At 26.9% G+C, this 24,870-nt stretch overlaps 1 protein-coding gene across 1 annotated transcript in view; it reads left to right on the top strand.

Annotated features, from left to right (window-relative positions):
• The first annotated feature begins 536 nt into the window (after positions 1 to 536).
• The window catches only part of LOC145831771 (zinc finger MYND domain-containing protein 10-like), a 55,371-nt gene continuing 31,037 nt past the window's right edge, over positions 537 to 24,870 (top strand). The window contains exons 1-5 of the mRNA XM_082939100.1: positions 537 to 770; positions 4,746 to 4,854; positions 17,363 to 17,476; positions 18,972 to 19,154; positions 24,612 to 24,700. Of these exons, the coding sequence (XP_082795226.1) occupies positions 667 to 770; positions 4,746 to 4,854; positions 17,363 to 17,476; positions 18,972 to 19,154; positions 24,612 to 24,700 (599 nt within the window). The 5' untranslated portion in view covers positions 537 to 666. The remainder of the gene's footprint in view (positions 771 to 4,745; positions 4,855 to 17,362; positions 17,477 to 18,971; positions 19,155 to 24,611; positions 24,701 to 24,870) is intronic.

The following is a 24,870-nucleotide window of genomic DNA, read 5'->3' as shown; positions in this document are numbered from 1 at the left end:
ATTTTGTTTTGAGTTGATTATATACGTCATAATTATGAAAATTCATAAAAAAAGTAATGTTTAAACATTACAGTTTAGTTCAACAACTTAGCTAATTGTTTGAGTTTTAATACTCGTGTAAGCGTTTCATTTTAAATTTTAATAAAAGACAATGCATGTTGTTTTATTATAAATTTTCTGGTTATAATGTTTTTACTTAGTGCTTAATTAAATTCAACAATAGTGTTTAGTAATATATACTAAATTTATAAATTAGATATAACACTTAAATAAAACTTTTTTGAATTTTTATGTTAAGGGCATAGGGGTAGGGGTAAATCACCTTTTTTACAATTTAGTCTTATTTTATTGAGTTGTAACTAAGCTATGAGTTGCTTTTTGCATATTTTTTAAGCTCAAAATATTTTATATATATAAAAGTATAGTTGAAAAAAATTCGTATAATAGAGATGATAAAACAGCTTATAATTATTATTAAAGTAGTTTTAAGTAAGGTATATCTAGTTTATCTTACTTGCATTTATTTAGTAAGCTGTATGTGATATAAACTAGTTAGAGTAAGAAATAAGACATAACATCTAGCTTTTAACTACAAATAAAGTATTTTAGTTTTACAACTTTGGTAATAACAATCATATAAAAATTTTAGAATATTTATTTTTGAAAATGGCAGCAGTTTTCAAAGAAAAAAAAGTTTTGAGTTTCATTGAAGCTGAAACTATTATAAAAAGCATAAAGATTATAAATCTAAGCTACATTGGGTCAAAAGAGTAAGTTTTTAAAAAAATAGTAGAAGTAACATAGCTTAAAAGAGTAAATGGTAAACAAGTTATGTGAAAACCGTCAATTGATGTCCAAGAAATTATATGTGTTAAAATAGTTTGATAGAATATTTTATTGCAATAAATAAAACATATTTTAACACAGAAAATAAGTAAGTAATTTTGTAAAGATAATATAAATTTTAGATAACTTAGTAGAAAATAAGTTAAAATAAAAACGAATATCTGAGAAATGTTTTTATGGTGAATTTTAATTTTTAAAATTGGAATCATTTCAGTTTTTAAACTTGATTGTTTTAAACTTGATAGTTTTAAGCTTGATTAATTTAAAGTAGACCATTTGAAATTTAATCAATTTAAACTTAGTAATTTTTACTTGATCATCTTTTAAGGCCAAGGGGGGTAAACACTTTTTTTTTTTTCAAAAATTAACTTTGGCCTTTATATGAAAGCTTTAAATAAAAAACTACTTTTAGTTTTTATAGAATTCAAAAATATAATTTAACTTTTGAGATATTTAATTTTTTGTAAAATGTTTCCGATTCAAACGTATAGACCACAAATTTTTTGAGTCAATTTTCTCGGAAATTTTAAAAATCACTAAAAATCTATCTCCTCTTTCATTTTTCAAGCAATCTTCTTCAAATTTTCAGGAAATGTTCCTTATATTAAAAGAAAATAATGTTACTTATAAAAAATAAAAAAATAAAAAAATATTTTATGAAAAAAATTAAAAAAGTCTTTTTTTTTTCAAATAAAATATATTTTTACTTAAAAACTTTTAAATTCCAAAGTAACATTTTTTTTGTAAATTTAAAAAGATTGGACTGAAAGTTTGAAGAAGATTGCTTAAAAAATGTAGGAGGAGATAGATTTTAAATAAAATAGTCTTTTTTTGCTGTTTTAGTTTTTCCTTTCCATAGTAAAACTATTATGTGGCTCGACTTTGACTGGTCATATCTCAAAAAATAATTTGGATTTTTTAGATGATAAAAAACATCTTAAAGCTAAGAATAAACTCTTTAAAATAAGGTCAACTTGTAAAAAACATGGCTCACCCCCTATGGCCTTAAACTACTTATCTTTTTTTTGATAGTATAATTTAGTTTTATTTCATTTATTTTTAATTACAGTAACCTCTCGCATCTTTACGCACTAGACTAGTAACGTTACGCACTCTTGTTTAGTTACACATTTTAGAATTCTAAAAATTTCAAAAAACTTTTTTGTTTTTTTTATATTGCACAAATTAGGTTTATTGTATACTTTTAATTTATATTATGTTAATAAATGCTAATTCACCTCTCTATATCTTTAGACTTTGTAAACTTATGTTCCTTGATTAATTGATAAACATTTACTTATCCTCGAAAAACCCATTAATATTTCTTTAATACAATGTAAGACAAGTTTATCCTTTGTGGGCAAAGGTCAAATTAAAAAAAGTTGTAGTAACATAAACAATTTTTATTAAACATTTTTCTTATATTTTATATATTTTTGTCCAAAAGAAGAAATCCATTATAGCACCAAATGCAAATTTTTGTAAAAGGCTATAGAAACAAATTTTAATATAAACACCACACCATTTCTTAATTGTAAACAAATGCTTAATTATAAATTGAATTTGCTAAGTAGAATAGAATATAAATTTTAAGTATCAAATAAGTCACTAAGTAACAAAGATAGAGATAAAATCTACATATTATTAAAACTAGTAAATTTTTTCTACAAGTACTATTATTTTATATAAAGTTAAGTTCTTTTTTTTCAATATGTGTATAGTTTTATCTTTTGTTTTCATATTTTATAAATAAAGTAAACAAGTTGTTAAAAGTGGGTAAGTCCCCAGTCTGCTTTTAACTAGAAGCAATATCAAAAAACAGCCATTATAGTAAGTATATTTGGTACCTCTCGTATCTTTACGATCTCTCGTATCTTTACGCATATTTTCTGTGGAAACAATGTGCGTAAATAAGCAAGAGGTTACTGTAAAATACTTTTTTTTGCTTTGTTACTCATTAAAACAAAATAAGTCAGTAACATACTTTAATTGATAAACAGGTTCTTGCTTAAAAAATTATACTTAATAAGTTATAAAAAGGTTTTGCTTAAACTGTGTTAATAATATTAAAGAAAAAAAAATGAAAAAACTATAATTTGAAATAAAATTGGATATTTTACTCAAAATATTTAAAAGCACTAACATTTTGATATTTTTTAAAATATACTAATTACAGGGTCCCCACTTCCCTAGAATTCCCTAGAAGTTTGCAATATTCTGAAAAATCTCTAGAACTCCATAGAAATTACCTTTTTTTTTGCTTGGTTATTGAAATTTTTTGATAATATAACCAATATATTTGTTTTAAAGGTTTTATTTATATTTTGGACCTATTTAAACTCCAATAAGCATCAGATGGCTGATCTAAAAAAAGTTTAATATTTAAGTATGCATAATTATTTTAAATGTCCAAAAAATAACTTAGTCTTGCCGCCTTCTTGTTCTCTATCTTCTTCAACTTAATCTTTATAAATAGAATATTTTCAATACCTTTTAATTTTTTATTTTAATTATCCACTATATTTATATTTGGAAATGAAAAATGAAGTGTTTTATTTTTTTTTAAGTTGCTAGAAAATAAATAAGGCCTTTTGGAAACTATTCAAAAGACCTATCGTATTTTAACTATTTTCTTGATCTATTAGAATACTACTACTGTACATTTTAATACTGTCCCTAGCGTATAATTTTATTTATAAGCTCTAAACTGTAGAAAATAGACATAAAGACTCTGAAACATCATACCATAATCTATAAAGTAAACTTACTAAATTGATGAAAAAACTACTGTTATATCAATATGTAAATAGACATTTAAATTAAAGAAAAGTATAAATCAGTAGCTTAGAGCAGTTATTCTCTAACACCATTTGACTAACAGACATTTTTTTTTTGATAATTTTCTTTAGAAGTTTGCTAGTTTTCATTGTTTACCCTAAAAAATTTTCTGAAATTTAGTAAGAGTCTTGTAATTAGTTAAATAAAAAATTAATTGAAAAATTACTTAAAAATTTTGATATTTATTCAATGTTAAACATTAAATAGGAAATTATTTAAAACTCAAAAAAAAATCAAACTTAAGTTAGAATTAAATTATAATTATAATTTTTTGCTGATGTTGTCTTTGCAAGTGTACCAGCTTTTTTGCGAAGTGGACAATGTAGGCAATTAGATGAGGCTGACGTCACTTATTATACCATAAAATTTAGCTTCATGGTAAAATAAAATAAATCACCTGTAGATTGGTGACTGCAAATTTGTTGGTTTTAATTAACTGACAAGTTTCAATAAGAACGAAACTCAGGTCTCAGTCTATCAAAAGCTTGTGGTCTGGTGATTAAAGTTTTATTTTCAAACCTTTATGTTAACTTAAGATTGAATTAGTATAAAGTTTTGATCATACCATGGCGCATAAAAGTCCAGACTTCGACTCTGATGACTTTTGCTGTTGATTTCTTAGATTGAATTAATTTAAATTAAATGGAAATATATTTAATTCTATTATAAACTAAATACATAATTTTAGATTAAAGAGTTTGAAATATAAGTTAAAGTTGAAAATGATAATGTTTGAACTGATGAAGTTTGAATTTTTTAAGTTTAAAATTATCGAGTTACAAATGATCAAATTAAAAATATATTTAGTTAAAAATGGTCAAATTAAAAATTATTGTTAGTGTCAGATAAATTATACAAAATCTTCTTCAACAAAGTTATCCATTGTTTATTTTATCTTTCTAAGAGTACTTAAGTTTATTTTTTATACCACTTACTTAAATGATTGAGATGAAAGTTTTAACTTATATTCAGGAGTTATTTTGTATAGTTCATAGGTTGGCAGTATTGTAATATTAATATTTGTTATAAGTGTTATTAATATTTTCCTAATACTATTATAGGTGGCAAAGAAGTCATGAATACTTTGAAAAGATAAATTTTCAAGCTCTTCTGAGTGCCTCTAATCAAGAAGATGAATACATTAATGAATTGTTTAATACTCATAATAAAGTATGTTTGTATATTTTTCACTCTTAATAAGTCCTGTATTATTAAACAAATTAAGGTTTGAATTTTGTTAACTTCTGCTTTGGTTACAAAGTACCAACCTAAACAACTTTCTATTTAAAAATAGTATTTAAAGTTTCACCTACTCTAGAAATTGTGTTTAAAGCTACAATAATTATTCATGTTGATGATAAATGTTTTCGCTGCTTTTTGCAGCAATTATCAAACCAAAAAAAAGTATCATGTAGTAGCTGTTTTTTGTACTGCTCTTTATTAAATAAAAGCCTTCCTGAGAAGAATAATAAACATCAAAAAAGCTTTTAAAGCTACAAAGTTTACAATTTGTATCTAAAATTTATAATACATATAGAAAAGCAATTGTTTACTGAAGCTGATGTAGGTTTCTCTGTGTTGAACTAGTCTTCAAGAACTCTTTTAGTCAATATATATCTTTAAAATAAACATATTAGTTTTTAATAAAAACAAATTATACAGTATCCTTCTTTTATTGTACCAACATATGTTTCTGTGTGTTAACGGATTAACACACTTTAACTGGTTTCTGTAAAAAAATAAACACTGTAAAAGAAAAAGAATAGAAGTTAAGGTAGGTGTATACATGTGTTTATTAAAATAAAAATAATTTCTACAGATCTTTAGAGGTTAATGGTTAATAATAGGTAATATACTTAATGTTAAATCGGAATGCTATAAAACTATAATATTTGTAATTATTAAGTCTAAATTAAGTAAAGTAAACTAAAAAAAATAAAATAACAAATCATAATATGAACTACTTACATGAATTGAAGGAAGAACTAATTTAAATTTATTTACAGGTTGCTAATGATTGAACAAAATATATCTAATAATTGCGTCACAATATATATAAACATTAAATACTATATAGTTGTAAAACAGTCGGATTTTACATTAAGTATTTTACTTATTATTAACCATTAACCTCTAAAAATCTGTAAAAATTATTTTTATTTTAATAAACACATGTATACACCTACCTTAGCTTCTATTCTTTTTTTTACAGTATTTATTATTTTACAGAACACAGTTGAAGTGTGTTAATTTGTTAACACACAGAAACAAATGTCGGTACCATAAAAGAAGGATACTGTATGATTTGTTTTTATTATATATTCCAGTGAACTTGTTTCACTAGGATCTTTTGTTAACAAACACTAAAATTTATATTTTGAATAGTCAACAGTTTTTGTGAGACAAATGACTCAGCTTATAAAATAGACTAAGTTTGTCACTTACTTTTTTTTAAACAAAAACATAAGTCGAAAAGTGCACCTCAAATATATTAAACTAGTTTTTTAATAGTATTACTATAAATCATGAACTTTACACGATCAACAACAGCATCCCAGAAATTCTACGACCGGTTTTGTCCTTATTAGGACTCATCAGGCAGGTATAGTCGCGAGAAACTGCTGTTGTGATCTAACCAAGAGGGCTTAAGTGCAAAGTACTGAAGCGACCGTTAGTGAGTAAAGTTGCAAAAATTGACACAGCTAAATCATTCTCAGCCCAATGTCTCAGACATTGTCAGCTTATTGTGAGATTATAGTCTGTGCTCGTTTGATCAGTTTTAACCAAATGGCCGAAATTGATATTATTGGTTTATAAGATTATTAAGACTAAGATTTATACAATAACATGTAGGAAGACAATAGGCTAGTACATGTAAACATATAAGTAAAAGTTTTTGTTTAAATATAAGTCTTGGGCAACTTTAAGGGACGTTATTACTAGCAAAGTCCAAAACTTTAAAAGTATGTGATTTTTTGGAGTCAAATCAATCTTTTGAAGTGCTTTTTTAAATTTTTATTTAGATTGTTCTGTTTAAGCCATCATGCATCTGAATTATACCAGTCCATGTGTGCAGAAAACATCACTAAGTACTCTGTATACCTATTTAGGGGTAGGAAGTACTTGGGTGATGTTTGCTGGACTTATGAGTACATATGATTTGGATGTGTTTTTGCTTCATTAAGAAGAATCTAAAAAAAAAAATTGCAAAAAAAATTCTGCCCAAAAAACTAATTTCAACCTAAAAATCACATATTTTTTGGTTTTTTTTACTTAAACAGTAATAAAATCACTTATACATGTCCTAGACTATGGTATATATATATCTTAAATGAAATCTTATAATTATAGGCATACATTTAAAAACTTTCAACTGCTTTAATGTTTTATGACGTCATTATTACACAAAACATGCAAATTTTGTCTTTAAAATGGTTCTTTCTGGAAAATTAAAAAGCATAGCTTGTTAGTGATTCTAATAAAAAAGTTTTACTGTAAAACCAAACTTTTTAGGTATACTAACTTACCTTTAAAAATTTAGGTGATGTGGTTTATATATTAGCGGGATATTTGATGTCATAGTTCATTTAGCTTCAACTGTTTAAAAAACCCTTAAATGATTATTCAATTAACGAAATACTAAAAAGTTATGATTTATTATATACATGATAATGTTGTATGGCATTGATTATTAAGTTAATGATTGCAAAATAAAACAAACATTGTACTGTATCATTTAGTATTAACACTTAACAATATTGCAAAATGACTGATACTTCAAAAAAAAATTAGTATAAAACAACAGCCAATTGATTGATAAAATCTAATAGACTATCTGTTTGAAATAATTAGTTAAAATAAAACTTATAAAGATATAAAAACACTATCATTTAACTTTCTGTAAAAGACATCTGTTCTACTAAAAAAATCTATTTGGGTATGGTTTCTCAGTGAAAAAGTAATAGATCCTTCATTAGAAACATTCCATTCCCCTTCAATTTAAAAATCAAGAATAGAGTCAATATGCAAGCTCAGCAAATCACGTTTAGGTGGGTGTTTCCACTTCAAATTATTTCCATCTCGAACTCTCATGAGGTGGCCATCTTGTAAGTACCTTCACAAGTAGCAATATACCATGTGTCTGATGATCCTTCACTGATTATTGTGGGATAATAATGCTCTACCAAAATATCTTCATTTTATTCTTTTTGTATATTGGGGTAAGAAGCCCCTACAACTAATACTGCATCAGCGTTTGTTGGTAATAAACACAGATACTGAGAGCACTCATCTTCTGCAACAAGAGCACATAAATTTAGGAGTCTTTCCTCATAGGTATTACCATTTACTTTGAAAAGTTCTGGATTGTATAACACTTCAGATTTGCGTGACTCTCTATAGTAAATTAATTCAATACGAACAATAACTTAATTTTTATCAGGATGGGATTTAAAAATAGTACGCAGCTCTTCTACGCTCACTACAGGCCCACCCCAGCTTTTACACAGTTTGAGACGCTTCTGCACGTATTGATTCCTTTTCTTCCCCTTCTAATTTAAAAAAAAAATCTTTTTAAGTTTTAAAATTTTTTGTTCTGCTACCCATCTGTTGTTTTTTATATTATGAAGACAAAAATTAGTACCTTATATCGCTAACAGAGGTGTTCTACTTATATAATGTTAGGGGCCTGGTTTATAACGCAACGTGCGCTTTAACTTGTACAAAAGATGTCCCCAAGCTAACACTTAAAGTATATTTGATAAATAGACTAATATGACTTACTTACTATTTACTAAAGGTTTAATAAATAAGTTACTTATACAAACGTAATTCGAGTCTGTGATAATGATTATACTTCAATGAAATTGCGAAACAAAAAGGTGATAAAAATACTATACTACATAAAGCCAATGAATCGAGTTATTAAGGGCATGGGGGGCGGGGTCCGACAGCCAGTTTTTATAGAATCAAAAAATCTTATACAACTTTTGAGATATTGTAATAAAAACTTTCCGATACAAACATATGGACCGCAAATTTTTTGGGGTCAATTTTCTCAGAAATTTAAAATATCACTAAAGATCTATCTTCTCCTTCAATTTTTGAGCTAGAGACCTCAAACTTTCAGAAAATGCTCGTTTTATAATTTTAAAGACTTAGAATATTGGAATTTTAAAAATATTAAAAAATAAAAGTTTGGTATAAAAAAAAATAGGTAGTTTTTTTTAATTAAAATTTTATTTTTCAAAATTGAAAAAATTCCTGCATTTAATCTTTTCAAAATTTAATAATACTTTTTCTGTGAAAATTTGAAGAAGATTGCTTAAAAAATGAAGGAGGAGATAGATTTAAGTGAAATAGTCTTTTTTTCGCGTTTTTAGTTTGCGCCTTCCATTAGAAACCTTTTAAGGTCACCGACTTTGATCGCTCATATCTCAAAAAATACTTTGAATTTTTCAAGCTGTTAAAAATGTCTGATAGCTTCTATAAAATTATATAAAATAAGATCAACTTGTAAAAATAAAGGTGGACCCCCTATGCCCTTAATTCTTTTAAAAGACTAAAATACATGAATCAAAGAAGCTGAAAACTAAGTGTTCGTTTAAACTAAACTCATAAAGTGTTCTAAAATCGAACTTATCTCGATAAACAAGATTGAAACCATTAACAACTAAGTACAACGAAAAGCTGCCATGACTTAAGTTAGCTGCTACGCAGCCAAAACTAAAAGCCAGTTTTAAGCATAATTTTACTTTAAATACAAGATAGCTCTCTCGAAAAGAAAAAATGCCAATAGCATTACATTGCTTCCCTTAGATAAGTTAGTTTAGAATTTATACTTTGGGTTTGGAAACAACATTACTTTTAACTTATTAACATTTTTTGAAAAATACTTAAGACCGTCCATATAGTAGGATAATAAATGAAAAGCCTTAAACTTAAACATTTTGTGTGAGTTGAAACTAAAAATCTTTCAGTTGCCAGCATTCGAAATCAATTAAAAGTATGGTACAATTTTAAAAATTATGAAAATATGATAGAAAAAGAGAAGTGATAAGTAGCTGTGGTCTTTGTGTACGGTACATGCTTGTCCTTGTTGATTGGTAACGATAAGTGATTGTTTCCTCTCCATCGCAGTCTCTTTTAGCTCTTCATATCACCGTCTCGTTCACGCTCGAAGTTTCTCGGGCCAATGTCGTGCCAAAACAACAATATAAAGCGTATGATCTAACATTACTTGAATTCATTCAAACACAAGAAAAATATCTAATTTAGAATTTAAAGTCTATGAAGTTGTGTACCATAATTAGTAACAACATTTTATCTTTTTTGGTTTAATAATTGTGTAAAATTTAAACTCTGATATTATTTTAAGAAAAAACGTTCAAAACTATTTTTTAAAACATAAACTGAAAGGAGGTGATACTATACATAAAATTATGTATACTAAACAAAAAAAACATCTGCGTTAATTGTCAAAACAAGGTAATTAACGTGTCGACTTCTTAAAAAAATGTACTTGCGGGCTGCATAATTTTAAAAACTAACATATGCAAAAGTTAAAAAACTCAAGATAAATTGTAATAATTTGATTTACTAATATTGTGATCTAGGAAGTACAATTGTGAACTGAATACCAAATTGAAAGCGTATTTCAAAGTTTTAAGTATCAAAAAGCTAAATTTTATTTGTTTTGCACAAGTAGTTTTCAAGGTACTTAGCGGGCCAAAATTTTACTGGATCTGGACCGTACGTTACCCATCTGAAATCTTAACTGAAACCTGACATTATGATAATCTCTTATATAACGAATTTCGGACATTTTGAAGTGAATGCTAAGTAACTTATTTAAATCGCACAATGTACTTAAATGAGTTTATAAATAGGCATATTCTAAAATTACTTTACCATAGATTAAAAAACTACAAAAGAATAAACAGCTTATTTTACTCAAAATGAAATAAATATTAAAACATTGCTGATCTAGTTTTAGGAAGTTTGACCGACTGGTTGATTATCTCACATGAAAAGTGTTTTTATCAATAGCTTCTGTTAATGCAGAAAAATTATTAGTTTCAATGCTAAAAGATATTGTAAGCAAGTTATTTGTAAAGTTAAAAATTTAATTTTTAACCTTTTAAACTATATGTTAGGTAGTAGAACACCATGAAACAGTTTTTGACTTGGAATAACCTTTAAAAAACTAAACCTTAATCATAACAATATTTTCTTTTCTTTATTCAAGTTTAAAAGAATAAAAATTAAAGGTTTTACAGTTAATTTTGTGAACAGAAAGTAATCAATTAAAAATATTTTTATTAGATTAAAATTTAATTTTGTAACTGTAGCAGTCTTTTAGATGGCTTATTTAATTCTGTTCAAAAATGAATTTGATTTCTAGCTATCAACCTATAATAATTTAACAGAGAAACTTAGTGAAAAATTAAAAGCTAGGGTTGAAATATTAAAAAAAAAACAGCATGTTTTAATTTTCAAAATGTTTTGAATTAAGATCAAACAAAAAACAGTTGTACTTACAGTTTAAATTACCTTAATATACAGATTTTTTAACAATAAGAAATCAAGTTAAAAAATAAAACTGATTTTAGGAATCTTTTAAGTGAAATGTTTAAAGTCATCTAAATAGAGACCTCAAATCTATACTCTTTTTAGATCAAAAAATCTTTTTTGAAATAAAACTTTTAATGGTTACAAGATTTTTTTACTTATACAGATTAAACAAGTAATAACAAAAATATGTCAAATAAGTATCTTTTAAAGAAATATTTTATTCGCTATGCTATAAAAACTTATAGTGTAATGTAAAACGACAAATATAAACTACAAAGTCAAAACATAACTATTAATAACTTTAAAACATAAACCAGTCAATAAATACAGTAGACTTGCGCTTGAATTTGCACTTTGAACGAAATCAAAAAGTGCAAACTCAAAAATGCATTATCATTTTTTTTACAAAATGCATATTTCAATATGTTATAATAATGCAATAATGTTATGAATAAACGTCAAATCCATTAAAATATAAAATAAACATTTATTGAAAAAGATTGATCTGTATAAGCTATAAAGTATAATAAAATTATGGTTTATTGATATTTAGTTAGTTGTATATTTTATTTAAGATAAATTTAAGAAATTATAAATTTGCACTTTTTTTTTGGTAAAAAATGCGAACTCAAGAGGAAGTCTATCGTTATTAATTTTCATTAGGCATTAAGCAAACCTGTTGTAGACTAAATAACTTAATAAAACTGTTATTATAAAAAGACTACTTAAATACAATACAAACCAGATTATATGAGATCTTTTTTAAATAAACTAAAATTGAAGACCTTAGAGAAAATAATGTCTGCAACTGAAGTCAAAATGTGAAGAATGAGCTTCATGACTGCTTGCAAGTTTTTATATATCTGAAATCAATCAAATAAAGCCTCAAGTCACCTCCTTTACAAATATCTAGATTATATATTTTGCTCAAGATGTTGATAACTGAACTGAAAGCCTGCTCAACAACATAGCTAAAAGGAAAAGCTATAAACAACAATCTAACTTCCTCCCAAATGATTGGATACTTTTGTCTAAGCTTTTGTTGAGTCCAAAAGCTTTCATATCGTTCTTTGAAAAAGTTTACTTTAAGTTCAGGGTCAGTTTGTAAGTCTCAGAAAGTTTTCTGTAAGTCAACGTTTACTTCTAAAAGATCTGCTTCGAAGGCATCCATAATCCACTTCGGGACGTTTAGTTGAAAAATGTAAGTAAACCTTTTATCAATGTAACATTTAAGCTGTTCCAGATCAGATGAAAATACTTCTACTTCACCTTCACTTTTTTAAAGTTTTAAGTTTTCCAAACTTGCAAACTGTGAAAACTGATTATTTTTGAAATTTTTTCCATAAATTTCAAGTTAGTTTCTGAAACTGGTTATCTTTCTTTTGACTTTTACAAGATTCAAGTTTTTACCTTGTAAAGTTTTGTTCAGATTGTTGATCTTACTATATAAGTCTGACATGCAAGCAATGTCTATTTTATCTTTAAAAGATTGTCTGCCAATACCTTATCCTTTTCAGAAAAAAAATCAGTAACTGAATTAAAAACAACCAAAAACTTTCTAAACAGCTTCCTTTTGATAACCATTTCACTTCTGTATACATTATCAACTTATCAAACACCTCATCATTGTCATTGCACAGCTGTTTAAAAAGACGACTTTGTAAAGCATGCCTTAGTATTATGTTGACAGCTTTTATCACAAAGTTTAATGAGTCATTTAGACGGACGCTCAAATTTTTTCATTAAATGTCTGCGATGAATATCACAATGAATAGTAAATACATCAGGGTTTAACTCTTAGTGTTATGATCACCAAGACGTTGTACCATAGACGGAGCACCATCTGTTGCAATTCCTATAAGATGTTTTGAAGAAATTTTATTTACTTCAAATTATATTATAACTTTTCAAACAAAAACCTTCCTGTGCTATGCGTTTCCATTAGTTGGGAGAACGCTAGTTCGTCATATGTTGTATCATCAACTATTAAATGCAAACAAGAAATTTACGCTATTTTCTGGTAAAGTGGACTTGTCAACCTGCATCGAGAAAAATTATTTCACATCATTCGAACTAACTTTTGTTTAACACATTCTGACATTTTATCTATATGTCTTTTCACAGTGTTGTTGCTTAAAGGAATATAACGTAAAACATTACTGGTGTTTTTAAAATGATTGACTTTTTCCAGATCTGTTTTTAAGATAGGAATAAACGTTTTTTTTCCCAATTGGTGTGAGGCAGTCATTGTTTAGCAACTATGAGAGACAGGTAATAAGAAGCTAATTGTCTATCTTCAATACTTTGTGTAGATTTGTTGAACATGTTTGTGATTTTACACTGTTTTGTTTTCTCATATCGACGTTTTCTGAAAAACTCTACATTCTTATCTACATGTTCGGTATAAAATCTATACTTTACGTAAACGAAATGAACTTTTTTGGTTTTAGTTTCACATCAGGGTCAAACATTTAATGGCAAGCTAAAATTAGTAAAATAATAAGATAGAAAGTAAAAATTTTATGACTTCCCAAAATTATAAAATCGCCCCCTTACTAGTTATCGCCCCCCCCCCTTTCGCCCCTTTACTAAAATTCGCCCCCCAACTTACTAAAATCGCCCCCAGGCGGGCAATATCGCCCACTTTGGGAAACCCTGCTTTAAATACAAGATAGCTCTCTCGAAATGGAGAAAATGCCAATAGCATTAAACTTACTTAAATTAGATAAAAAATAAATAGCAATTTTTGGTGAGCAATAAACTATAAAAGGATTAATAAACTATTAAACCTTTGTAACTCAAATAATTTGAAGCAATTAACTTGCAATTCAAAATATTAACTCTATATTTAAACAAAACCTGAAACAAGCAAATACAAACAAATTCAAGATAAGTTCATGAGTTCCCTGTATCAGCTACATAAAACTAGTGATGTACCGGACTCACTATCCGGGTCCGGATCCAGCCGAATATTGCCATTTTTGTCTGATATCCGGATCCGGCCGGATATTGATATAAAAAAAAAAATTCAGATCCGGTTCCGGCCGGATTCTAATTTGAAAAAAAAAGTCGGGGTTGGGCCGGATTCTAATTTGAAAAAAAAGTCCGGGTCCGGCCGGATACTAATTTGAAAAAAAGTCCGGGTCCGGCCGGATCCTAACAGAGATCCGGCCGATTCAAATCTAGTTAGTAAAAAAGAACATACAGAGAAGTATTTTTTCAAAAACAAACCCTGTGTAAATTAAAAAGAGTCATTTTTGTCAGTTAAAATTAAACACCTTCCGTGATTGGCTCATTTTGTACACGTGACTAATTTACATTTGTTTACATTAACTATGTAACAAACATTACAGAAATGCAACTCTTTACCTATGTTGTAAAATTAAAAACTTTACTACCAAATTGTCAACCTTATGGCTGTTCTACTGATTATTAGATTAAAGTAATTTTAGACTCAGGCTAGTTTATACTCACTCTAGCTAGTTTTTTTTACTTAAATAGTGGCAACCCTGCTAGTTTGAAAATTTTTGAGAACTTTTGAAAATCTAAGGCTGCCTCAGGCTAGTTAAGTTTTTTATAAAAACTCAGAATAGTTTTAAGATTTTTTGAAAAACTCAGGCTAGTTTTCTTTTAGATTTCGAATGAGTTTGAGATGATCCAGTTTTCAATATTTTGTGATTTTCTAGTTAGTTTTCTTCAAGAACTTGATTTTAATTTATTTTAGATTGGTAAGGCTATAGGGGGGTCCATCTTGATTTTTACAAGTTGATCTTATTTGATAGATTTTAACCTTAGCTACCAGATACTTTTTCCAGCTTAACAAAGTTCAAAGTAGTGTTTAAGATACAAGGGGTCAAAGCCGGTCAGCTCAATAGGTTTCTTATAGAAGGTGCAAACTAAAAAGGCGAAAAAAACCATTTTAATAAAAATCTATCTCCTCCAACAGTTTTTAAGCAATCTTATTCAAATTTTCATAGTTTACTCTTTACTAGATTTTAAATCATTTGAGTGTAGGAAATTTTTTTATGTTGAGAAAAGTCCCCTTTTTTCAAAAAAAGGTGTTTTTTTGAACTTTAGATCTTAAATTTGTAAATTTCAATTATTTGAAATTCCAACACTCAAAAGTTTTTAAACTATGTAAAGAATATTTTTTTGAAAATTTGAGGTTCCTAGCTTAAAAAACCCAAGAGGAAATATATTTTTAATTAAATGGATCGCGTTTCTAGCTGCGCCTTCCATTAGGTCCCTATGGAACTCTCCGGCTTTGACCGCTTATATCTCAAAAACTACTTTGAATTTTGTAAAGCTATAAAAAGCATCTGGTAGCTAAGATAGTATTCTATTAAATAAGATCAACTTGTAAAAAAAAGTGTTTAATCCCCTATAGCCTTAATTGTAAACAATACTTAAAATTTTCAACCTTGTGGCTAGCTGTTTTATAGATTATTAGCTTAAAAAATTTTTTTTTTTGGTTTTTCAAAACCCCATTCTGACTCAGGAAAGTTTATAATCACTCAGGTTAGTTTTTTTGAATCAAAGAGTGACAACCCTGACATTAGCTAAAATTAGGTGATATTCTGGTTGCCAAAAATCATGGAAATTTTATTAGTTTAGCAAAAAAGATATTTTAGTGTTTTTATTGTTCTTTTAATTTAAAGTTTTTTTTACTGTTCTTTCAATTTCCAGTTTTTATATTGTTCTTTCAATTTTAATAAAATTTAAAAGTAAATATTGTTCAGAAAATTAGCAAACATACCAGCTACTATTTTTAACTGTAAATCTTAACTAGACCTTAATAACATATCATAAACTTTCTTATTATTTAATTTTTTTAGCAGCACATTAATATTTTTTTGTCTGATTTTTTTTAAACTATAATTTTTCAAAATTCAAAAGTCTATAGTTAGATATAACACATAAAAGATAAACTTCACACAATTATACTTAGTAGTTAGTTTTATAAAATTGCATTGTCGTACATAGTAGTTTTTATACTACTTACATTACAAATAACTTAGAGTATTAAGAATCCGGTTCTGGATCCGGCCGGATTTTAATTTGAAAAAATATCCGGTTCCGGCCGGATCTTAATTTGAAAAAAAAATCCGGATCCGGTTCCGGCCGGATTTTAATTTGAAAAAAAAATGTCCGGATCCGGGTCCGGCCGGACCCGAAATTGTGGGTCCAGTACATCATTACATAAAACACACTAACTGCACACATAAAAATGTATTTTGTTTTGTTTTTGATAAAATGTTGCATCATTGATTTTAAGTCTTATTTCTCATAATTGCAGCAAGCTCTAGATATTCTATTAAGTTCAACAGAGTTCAAAAATGAATAATGTAATTAATTGCAGCAGTTCATTACAATTTAATTGAAATGACATTACATCAGAAATATATTTCCGGGCACATTTTCAAAAAAAAACTAAATGTAAAAACAACAGAAGAATTCGCCTTTTATATTAGAAATGAAGTACGATTTTACAGACAAAATTTGTATTTTTGTGTAATGATGACGTCATAGTACATCAAAAGCAGTTGAAATGTTTTTAAAATATATGCCTATAATCATAAGCTTTCATTTAAGATATAAATTATAAGTCTAGGACATTTAGTGATTTTATTACTGTTTAAGTTAAAAATTTGAAAAATTAAGGCAAAAAAATGTGCTGTACTCCCTACCTCCACCCTATTTAAAACAGAAAATTCTGATAATTTCATACTTAATTTTGTAACCCATTCATTTAAACTGTCATGGTCTTGATGTATTTTTTGACTTTTCAGATTCTTTGTTAAAAAAGCTCATTACTTTTTATCAGATCATTTATACTTTGGTTTTAGTTTGAGAATTCTTCCTTTAGCTCCTTTTTTTTGAAAATATTTTTTTCCGTTTAGTAAGGTCTGCCTTTGATGTCTTTAATTGATAAATACTTTTTAAGTTTTACTATTGATCCTTTATAAAGTATTTACAAAAAATACACCTTCTGTACGATTTAAAGATTATTTTACTAACATATTGGATTTTTGTTCAGTTTTCTTTTTATGTATATAATAAAAGTTTATTTCTAGAAGGTGTTAAAACTTATAAAATATTTCATTAGTTAGAAGAAGTTGTTGAAAGTTTAATATTGACTGAAGTATGGAAGGACAAAGTTTTCCCGATTATACTGAAAACAGATTTTCAGCCTACGAGTACTATACCTATGTATATGGTTGTAAGTTAAGTTTGTCTTTTATAACTCCTTTTTTGTTTAACCTTAAATATACAGTTTCGAAATTGATAATTGTAGCTAATAATTAGGAAAAATAGTAATTATCTATCTTGGTTTTTTTTTTTTTTTTATTCTTTTGTTCAATCGATTAAGAAAAAAACGAATTTTAGTTTCGACAAATACTTGTTTACGGGATATGAAAATTTAGCGTGCTTTAGTTTTTATTATTAAATATACAACTTAGAATATCTTAAAAATTAATTTTCAAAGCAATTTATTCAAAAAAAAAGTATCAGTTAATAATAAAATCTGAGAATAAATGTGTGGTAAACAAGACATTAGGCTTAACTTAAATTTAATTTGTCAATAAGGTATGAAAAAGAACAAAAAAACAAGAAAATACCTAGTCATTTAGCAAAAATTTAGAACAATTAAGCTATTTATCACAATAAATTTATGTTAAGGTTAGGAAGCTATTACAACAAAATTTTATTTTAAACTGTTTAAAAATACTATAAAGTTATAGAAAAGCCATATTGCAAGACATTTAATAAAATAAAATTGGTTGTGTCTTTTTGGAAAATCTTACTATAATTTTTGTACTGTATTAAATATTTTAACGTAAAATTTATTGAAATAATCTTAAAGTAAGCACTACTGGTATAGAAAAAAAAAAGAACATCAACTTTTTTTCAAAACTAAAAAGTCAATTATAGTTGTTCTGTGCAAGTTATTTTCAAGCTCAAAATACGTCAAGCGCCAAAGTTTCTGTTTTGCGGGCTAGGTATTGCCATTGGGCCGCACGTTGCCCATCTTTTCCTATAATTATGTTCTAGCTAATAACTAGTATAATAACCAAATGATGTTATTTATTGGTTGTCATTCAATTAAAACATTCATAAAATAGGGGTTGACAACATGCGGCCTGTGAGTAGCAGCATACGCCATGCGACTAAATGTCAATAACAAAAATATGTACTAAAAATCCGTTTAAAAAAAGTATATGAATCAAATTTTAGAAGTGTGGTATAAATTAAATCAAGAATAAACTGCGGGGATAGTTATATGGTTATATCATTTTAACTTGTTGCAAAGACAAATTCAGTCTTACCTGGATACTTCATCAGATATGGTTCTGAAATTTACATGTCTGGTTTGCAAAAAATAAATATTTTTGCTCTGCTTAAGTAGTATTTTAATTATATAGAGTATTTACGCATTTCAGTAAGTAAGGATTATTTCTATTTATAAGTTTAGAGAATGTCATAATTATTTTATACGTACTTACTTAAGTTTTTTTGTACCACTTAACTGTTATTTATATGAATTATTTTATTAAAATTACATATTATTTGAAATGGAAAAACGCACAATAAATCAAAAGTTTTCTATTTAGATCTTACTTTTTAGAATGCTTGTAAAGTAATTTTACAGTTACGTTATAGTTTTATTTTATGTGCTTTACCTTTTTTCAATTAGTCATTTAATTGTTTTACAGATTTACCACGAAGTTACATTAGTAAATTTGTTAGAAACTCTACTTTACCATCAAGAATCCGTTGCAAGTGTCGATGAAGTTTGCTTAGACTTACTAGACTATTGTTATCGAAAACTAGTAAATGTCACTAAAACAATTAAAAAAAATAATACGAAACAAAGTTCTCGTCTGAGCAGCCTAGGTGTAAGTAATTGAATTTTACTAACTACAACTAATTGTTTAATTACTAAACTTGTAAAGTTTGAAACTCATAAATTTTATATCGTTTCAAAGTTTCAAGGAAATAATATTGTATTTTAAGAACTTACTACAATATGGTACATTTAAACAATAAGACTGTAAAGGTTCAACTCAACTGAGATAACATTGCATCTTAATGTAATAAACAGATAAGTATCTTAAAACAAGATAAGTAAAATTGTAATAATTATTTCAATTTACTATCTAATACAGGGGTCGGCAAACTGCGGCCCGCGGGCCAAATGCAGCCCGCAAAGGGTAAATCTGCGGCCCGCGATCATGTTATTGTTTTGAATGGAATGCGGCCCGCAAAAGAAAATTTTGCGGCCCGCAAGCATGTAAATGTGGCCCGCTAAGCAAAAAATATTTAAAGTTAAATTTGTTTGATAAATTTAGTTTTGAGTTCCTGTAAAACATTTTAAAACAATTAAAAGACTTAAATGATTTAGCCTAAAAATGTGAAAAAGACAGGTTAGCATTCTACCAGGTTTTTTTTATCGATTTCATAATAACTTTCTTCTTACAGCAGCGATCGTTTGTGGGTAAAGTTGAAAAAAATGACACAGCTATATCATTCACAGCTCAACGTCTCAGACATTGTCAGCTTAAGCCCGCTTGTTTAAGATCACAATAGCGGTTTCTCGCGACTATTCCTGCCTGATGAGTCCTAATAAGGACGAAACCGGTCGTAGGATTGTCTCGGATGCTGTTGTTGTTGATCTTGCGGTAAAGTTCATTGTTTATTATCGATGGCATAAAACATCTCAATATTGTTGATGATGGCCGAAATAAATATTGGCTAAAACTGATCAAACGAGCGCAGACTACAATCTCACAACAAGCTGACAATGTCTGAGACGTTGAGCTGTGAATGATATAGCTGTGTCATTTTTTTCAACTTTACCCACAAACGATCGCTTCAGTACTTAGTACTTAAGCCCGCTTGTTTAAGATCACAATAGCGGTTTCTCGCGACTATTCCTGCCTGATGAGTCCTAATAAGGACGAAACCGGTCGTAGGATTGTCTCGGATGCTGTTGTTGTTGATCTTGCGGTAAAGTTCATTGTTTATTATCGATGGCATAAAACATCTCAACATTGTTGATGATGGCCGAAATAAATATTGGCTAAAACTGATCAAACGAGCGCAGACTACAATCTCACAACAAGCTGACAATGTCTGAGACGTTGAGCTGTGAATGATATAGCTGTGTCATTTTTTTCAACTTTACCCACAAACGATCGCTTCAGTACTTAGTACTTAAGCCCGCTTGTTTAAGATCACAATAGCGGTTTCTCGCGACTATTCCTGCCTGATGAGTCCTAATAAGGACGAAACCGGTCGTAGGATTGTCTCGGATGCTGTTGTTGTTGATCTTGCGGTAAAGTTCATTGTTTATTATGTTCTTACAGCAGCAAATTATTTTCTGAAAAAAGAGTGTAAAAAGTGCTTTGTTTTCCGTTTTGTACAAAGGTAATGCACAGTAATTAAATAAAACAGATATCTATAACAAATGTTTTATTTCTAAATGTTATATTCTAGTTTACACAAAAACATTTAAAATAACATAATATTAATAATAAGATATAAAGTTAATTTTATTTTGGTTTTGAAATCTTTGATTTTTTATAAGTTTTCTTTGCATTTTAAATTAATTCCTTTGCACACCAATGAACAAATATGCTCATATTTTAAACCACTTTTTATTTAATACTTGTGAGATAAAATTTAGTTTATGCATATTTTTCTAACATTATTGTTTCTACATGTAATATCTAAGTGTGTACAGACGCATTTAAATTGGTATATATGACATAAATTAAAAACGTTTTTGTGAGGTATACTTTTTGGTTTTTCAACTATGTTTTTTGGCAAAATAAGATAATTTTTATGCGTTGCATACTAATATAAACAGTTGCTGTTTTTTGAAACTACCTATTTAATACAAACTAGATTGAGAAATGGTAATTTATTAAGTTTCTACATTTTTAATCAAAATAGTTCGAATTCGATCAAATAAACAAATAAAAATTGCCACACACTCAGACTATCACTATTTGAAGACTTCAAATCTCATTTTTTTGGCTTGAATTGCTTTTTGTATTGTAAAATATCAGGCTAGTATTGGTCACTCGGACTGACTTTTTTGCTTTAAAAAGTGGTAAATTAAATTTATGATGTATGTTTTAATCAATGCACAGTATTGGTTTGAATTAATACATATTTTAAATTTAAAGTTATTCAGCTGATATAATTTGAACTATTATTATTCTAATTGTAAACATATAAGTGTGAACAATTAGTGTTGCCAAAAATTCCCGGAAAAGCTTGGAATTTGACAATTTATACTTAAAAAATCTGAAAAAGCCATGAATTTGAGAATTATGAAAAAAACTGTAAATTAAAAAAAAATAATTACATGTAAAGTAATGAAAATTCGATTTGACACAATAATCTACCATATAAATATTTTTTATTAAAAACACATTTAAAGTATCTTAACAGTATCTTTTAAATTTTTCTATATTATTTAAGACAGTTTTTTTTACCTTTAACTTAATTAAATATTAAAAATAGAAGCAAAAAGTTTTTTTTTAAAAACTTAATATTGGAGCATTGCACCTTTGCTTTAAAAATGTCTTTACCTATTGTTGTGCTTTGTATTTGAACTAAACCTAGAAATTCTTTTAAAATTTCAAAATTAGTAAAATCACCTGTAATAAAAATTCTGAAACTACCAATATCTGTTGTATCAGTTCTCGCATCTTAACAGATTTATTTAAATCCTAATTTGGTTTATGTGGCTTTATAATCTTCTCACATTTCCTAAACACGACTTCTTGTTGATATTGAAGTAATAAAAAAAAATATTTTACTAACGCAAACACAACTTATTTAAATAAGTTTGTAACAATCAACGGTATCTTTTTTTTAGTAATTACTTTTGCTACTTTATAACTTGCCTAAACAGTTTTTTCTGATCAGTCTGTAGTTACTGAAAATAGTTATGTGCGTTGTTGAAGCTGACTTAAGCGATTTGTTTTGTTTTTCGTTTCTCGCAATAAATCCAAACTAAGATGTTATAGTCCTTATAGCTCGTCTTATATTTCACATTTGCTCTTTTTAAATGCAGTATTTTTATTGCAGATATAGAATTGCTACAATGCTTAATAAAAAATAGGTTTTTCTCATTCATTAATAGCTTAATAAATTTTTATAGTTTTGTTAAAAATGTTTAAAAACTTAATTGTCTATTCAAGCTGAATTACAACAATTTATTTAGTTATATAACTAATTCACTGTTAGTAAACTTGGTTATTTCTAGGCTATAATAACAGGCTAGTTTGAAATTTTTTTAAATTCAGGCTAGGTTAAAGCTGTTTCAGAAATTTTTGTAAAAAACTCAGGTGTATCTGAAACATTCATTTCAAAAATTTTGAATAAATCTTCGAATTCTCAGAATAGTTTTTATGACTGTAGTGTAATTTCCTAGTTGTAATTTTTTGTCTATTTACATATTGTGCTTTTTTATAATATAGATATCTTAGTTATGTATTTGAGCTCGATTAACAGAAAGTTTTTAGATATTTTAACTTATAGTAAACTTTTAATATAATTTAGACATTTTTGCTTTTAAAGTGGCAACCGTGTTAAGGCTAATTAATTACTACTAAGGTATTTTATTAAAGTATTCCAGCATTAATTATGCTAAAATTTTTTATTTAGCTTATCTACAGTATAAATAGCTTAATTTTATTTAATTAACTAATTATTGAATTTTCTAAAGAGTGCAAACTATTTAAGACGCAAAAACTACTTTCTAAAGTTAACATTTTTTTAAATATGAAAAGGTGGTTCATAGTATAAAAAATGTATAAAGGTGACCTATAAATGTTTTTCAAGCTCGGTTTTTATAGAGAGTTAGGTTGTAAGTAAAATAATAAAAGTATTTTATTAAGTTTAACATATTAAGTTTTTAAGGAAGTGCATATTTTATTAAGACTTAAGTATATTAAACAATGTAAATTCTATTACAATAAATATTTATGTATTAAATAGGCATTCTAAGTGTAGCTAAAATTCATTTAAAGTAATTAAGTGAATAAAAGTAAAACTATCTCTGGTGTGACCGAAACTAAAACCAAAAGATTATTCAAATATCACTAAAACTAAAACTGTGGCCCGCGATGATTTTGAAAACTTGAAATTTGAACCGCGAGCACCAACTGCCTGCCGACCCCTGATCTAATACAACAGTAGTCTTCACGACGTCCACCTATGCACTGCACAGTAGTGTGCATATAAACTAGTTTACTAAGGTGAAAAATTATTTTTTAACAACGTTTGTTTCGTCTTTTTCTATTATAAAAATTTTATTTTAACATGAATTACCCGTTCCTAGTACGTACTTATATAGACACTCAAAACATTAAAATTAGTGTCTTTTAATGATAGTTTATATTTTTTATGATTAGTGTGCCTATAATTTATTATAAAGTATTTTACTTTGTAAAACTTTTAAAATGGTCGAAGACTGCTGTAATAAAATACTTAACACAAAAGCTAAGTGAATATATAGATATATTTTTTGTAACCAAATGACTACATGTAAAAGTTAATTAAAATAGCTAAAAGTTAAACAAAAATTTCTGATTTTTCTACAACTATTTGAATGCAATTTAATCTATATTATTCATTTTAATTTATGCAAGTAAACAGTTTCGTCACAATTATTAAACTCATTTTAATGCACAATTTAAAAGCTGCAGTCCAATTCAATACCTAATTTTAATTAATACTGTTAATTTTTGTTTTGTAAGATACCTTTTTAAGACCTTAGTTTGTAAGTCTTTTTGAATTTATTTGATGTTAAAATAACTTGTGATATTTTCTACTTTTGCTTAGAGAAACGTTCAATATAGCCCTTTACGTTTCCAAATCTATATTAGTATTTCATATAAGATATTATTTGTGTTTTAGATGTTTAATTCTCTACTATAAAAACTTTAAACCTCAGACATATTTTGGTTTTTTTATTACCTAGATTTTATAAACGTTTTTCACAAGCCTAGAATGAAATTTTTATATAATATATTTAATCTTACAAAAATCATTAACAAGTATCATTAATGTTTTTTATTTTTAATTTAATAATAAATATTTTTTATTTGGTTAAAGCATTGATCCTTCAAATTGTTTCGCTCCAACTGGCATAACTTCAGTTGTAGACAAATTAGAAAAAAATAGTTTCTAAATATATTAGAATCTTTGACTTTCTGACCACAAATTTTCAAAGGAAAGTTACTTATTTTAGTTGCGGGCCTACTGTGTGAATATTTTTTTAAAGTTTGTAGTTTGCAAGCTTTTAAGTGTCATCAAAACCTATCAATTTAATTTAGGAACTTCAAAACCAGTCAGAAAGTTTAGACTTTGAGATTTCCGTCAAGTGTGTTTCTATACTGCGCTATATCATAGCAGCCCTTGAAAGGTTAATTTTTAATTTAATATTTTAGTACTGTTTTATCCAACTGCTATTTAAACCATAAAGTGTAATAAAAAAATTAACTATATAATACTAGTAAATATAGTTTTATGAAAACAATTTGCCCAGTACTTTTTTTTATTGAACTGACATATGTTTTTGTGTTTTAAACGAGT

Source organism: Thalia democratica, chromosome 3, assembly GCF_965202585.1.
Source record: "Thalia democratica chromosome 3, ktThaDemo2.hap1.1, whole genome shotgun sequence".
Lineage (NCBI taxonomy): Eukaryota > Metazoa > Chordata > Thaliacea > Salpida > Salpidae > Thalia > Thalia democratica.
This window is presented reverse-complemented; position numbering and strand designations above follow the sequence as displayed.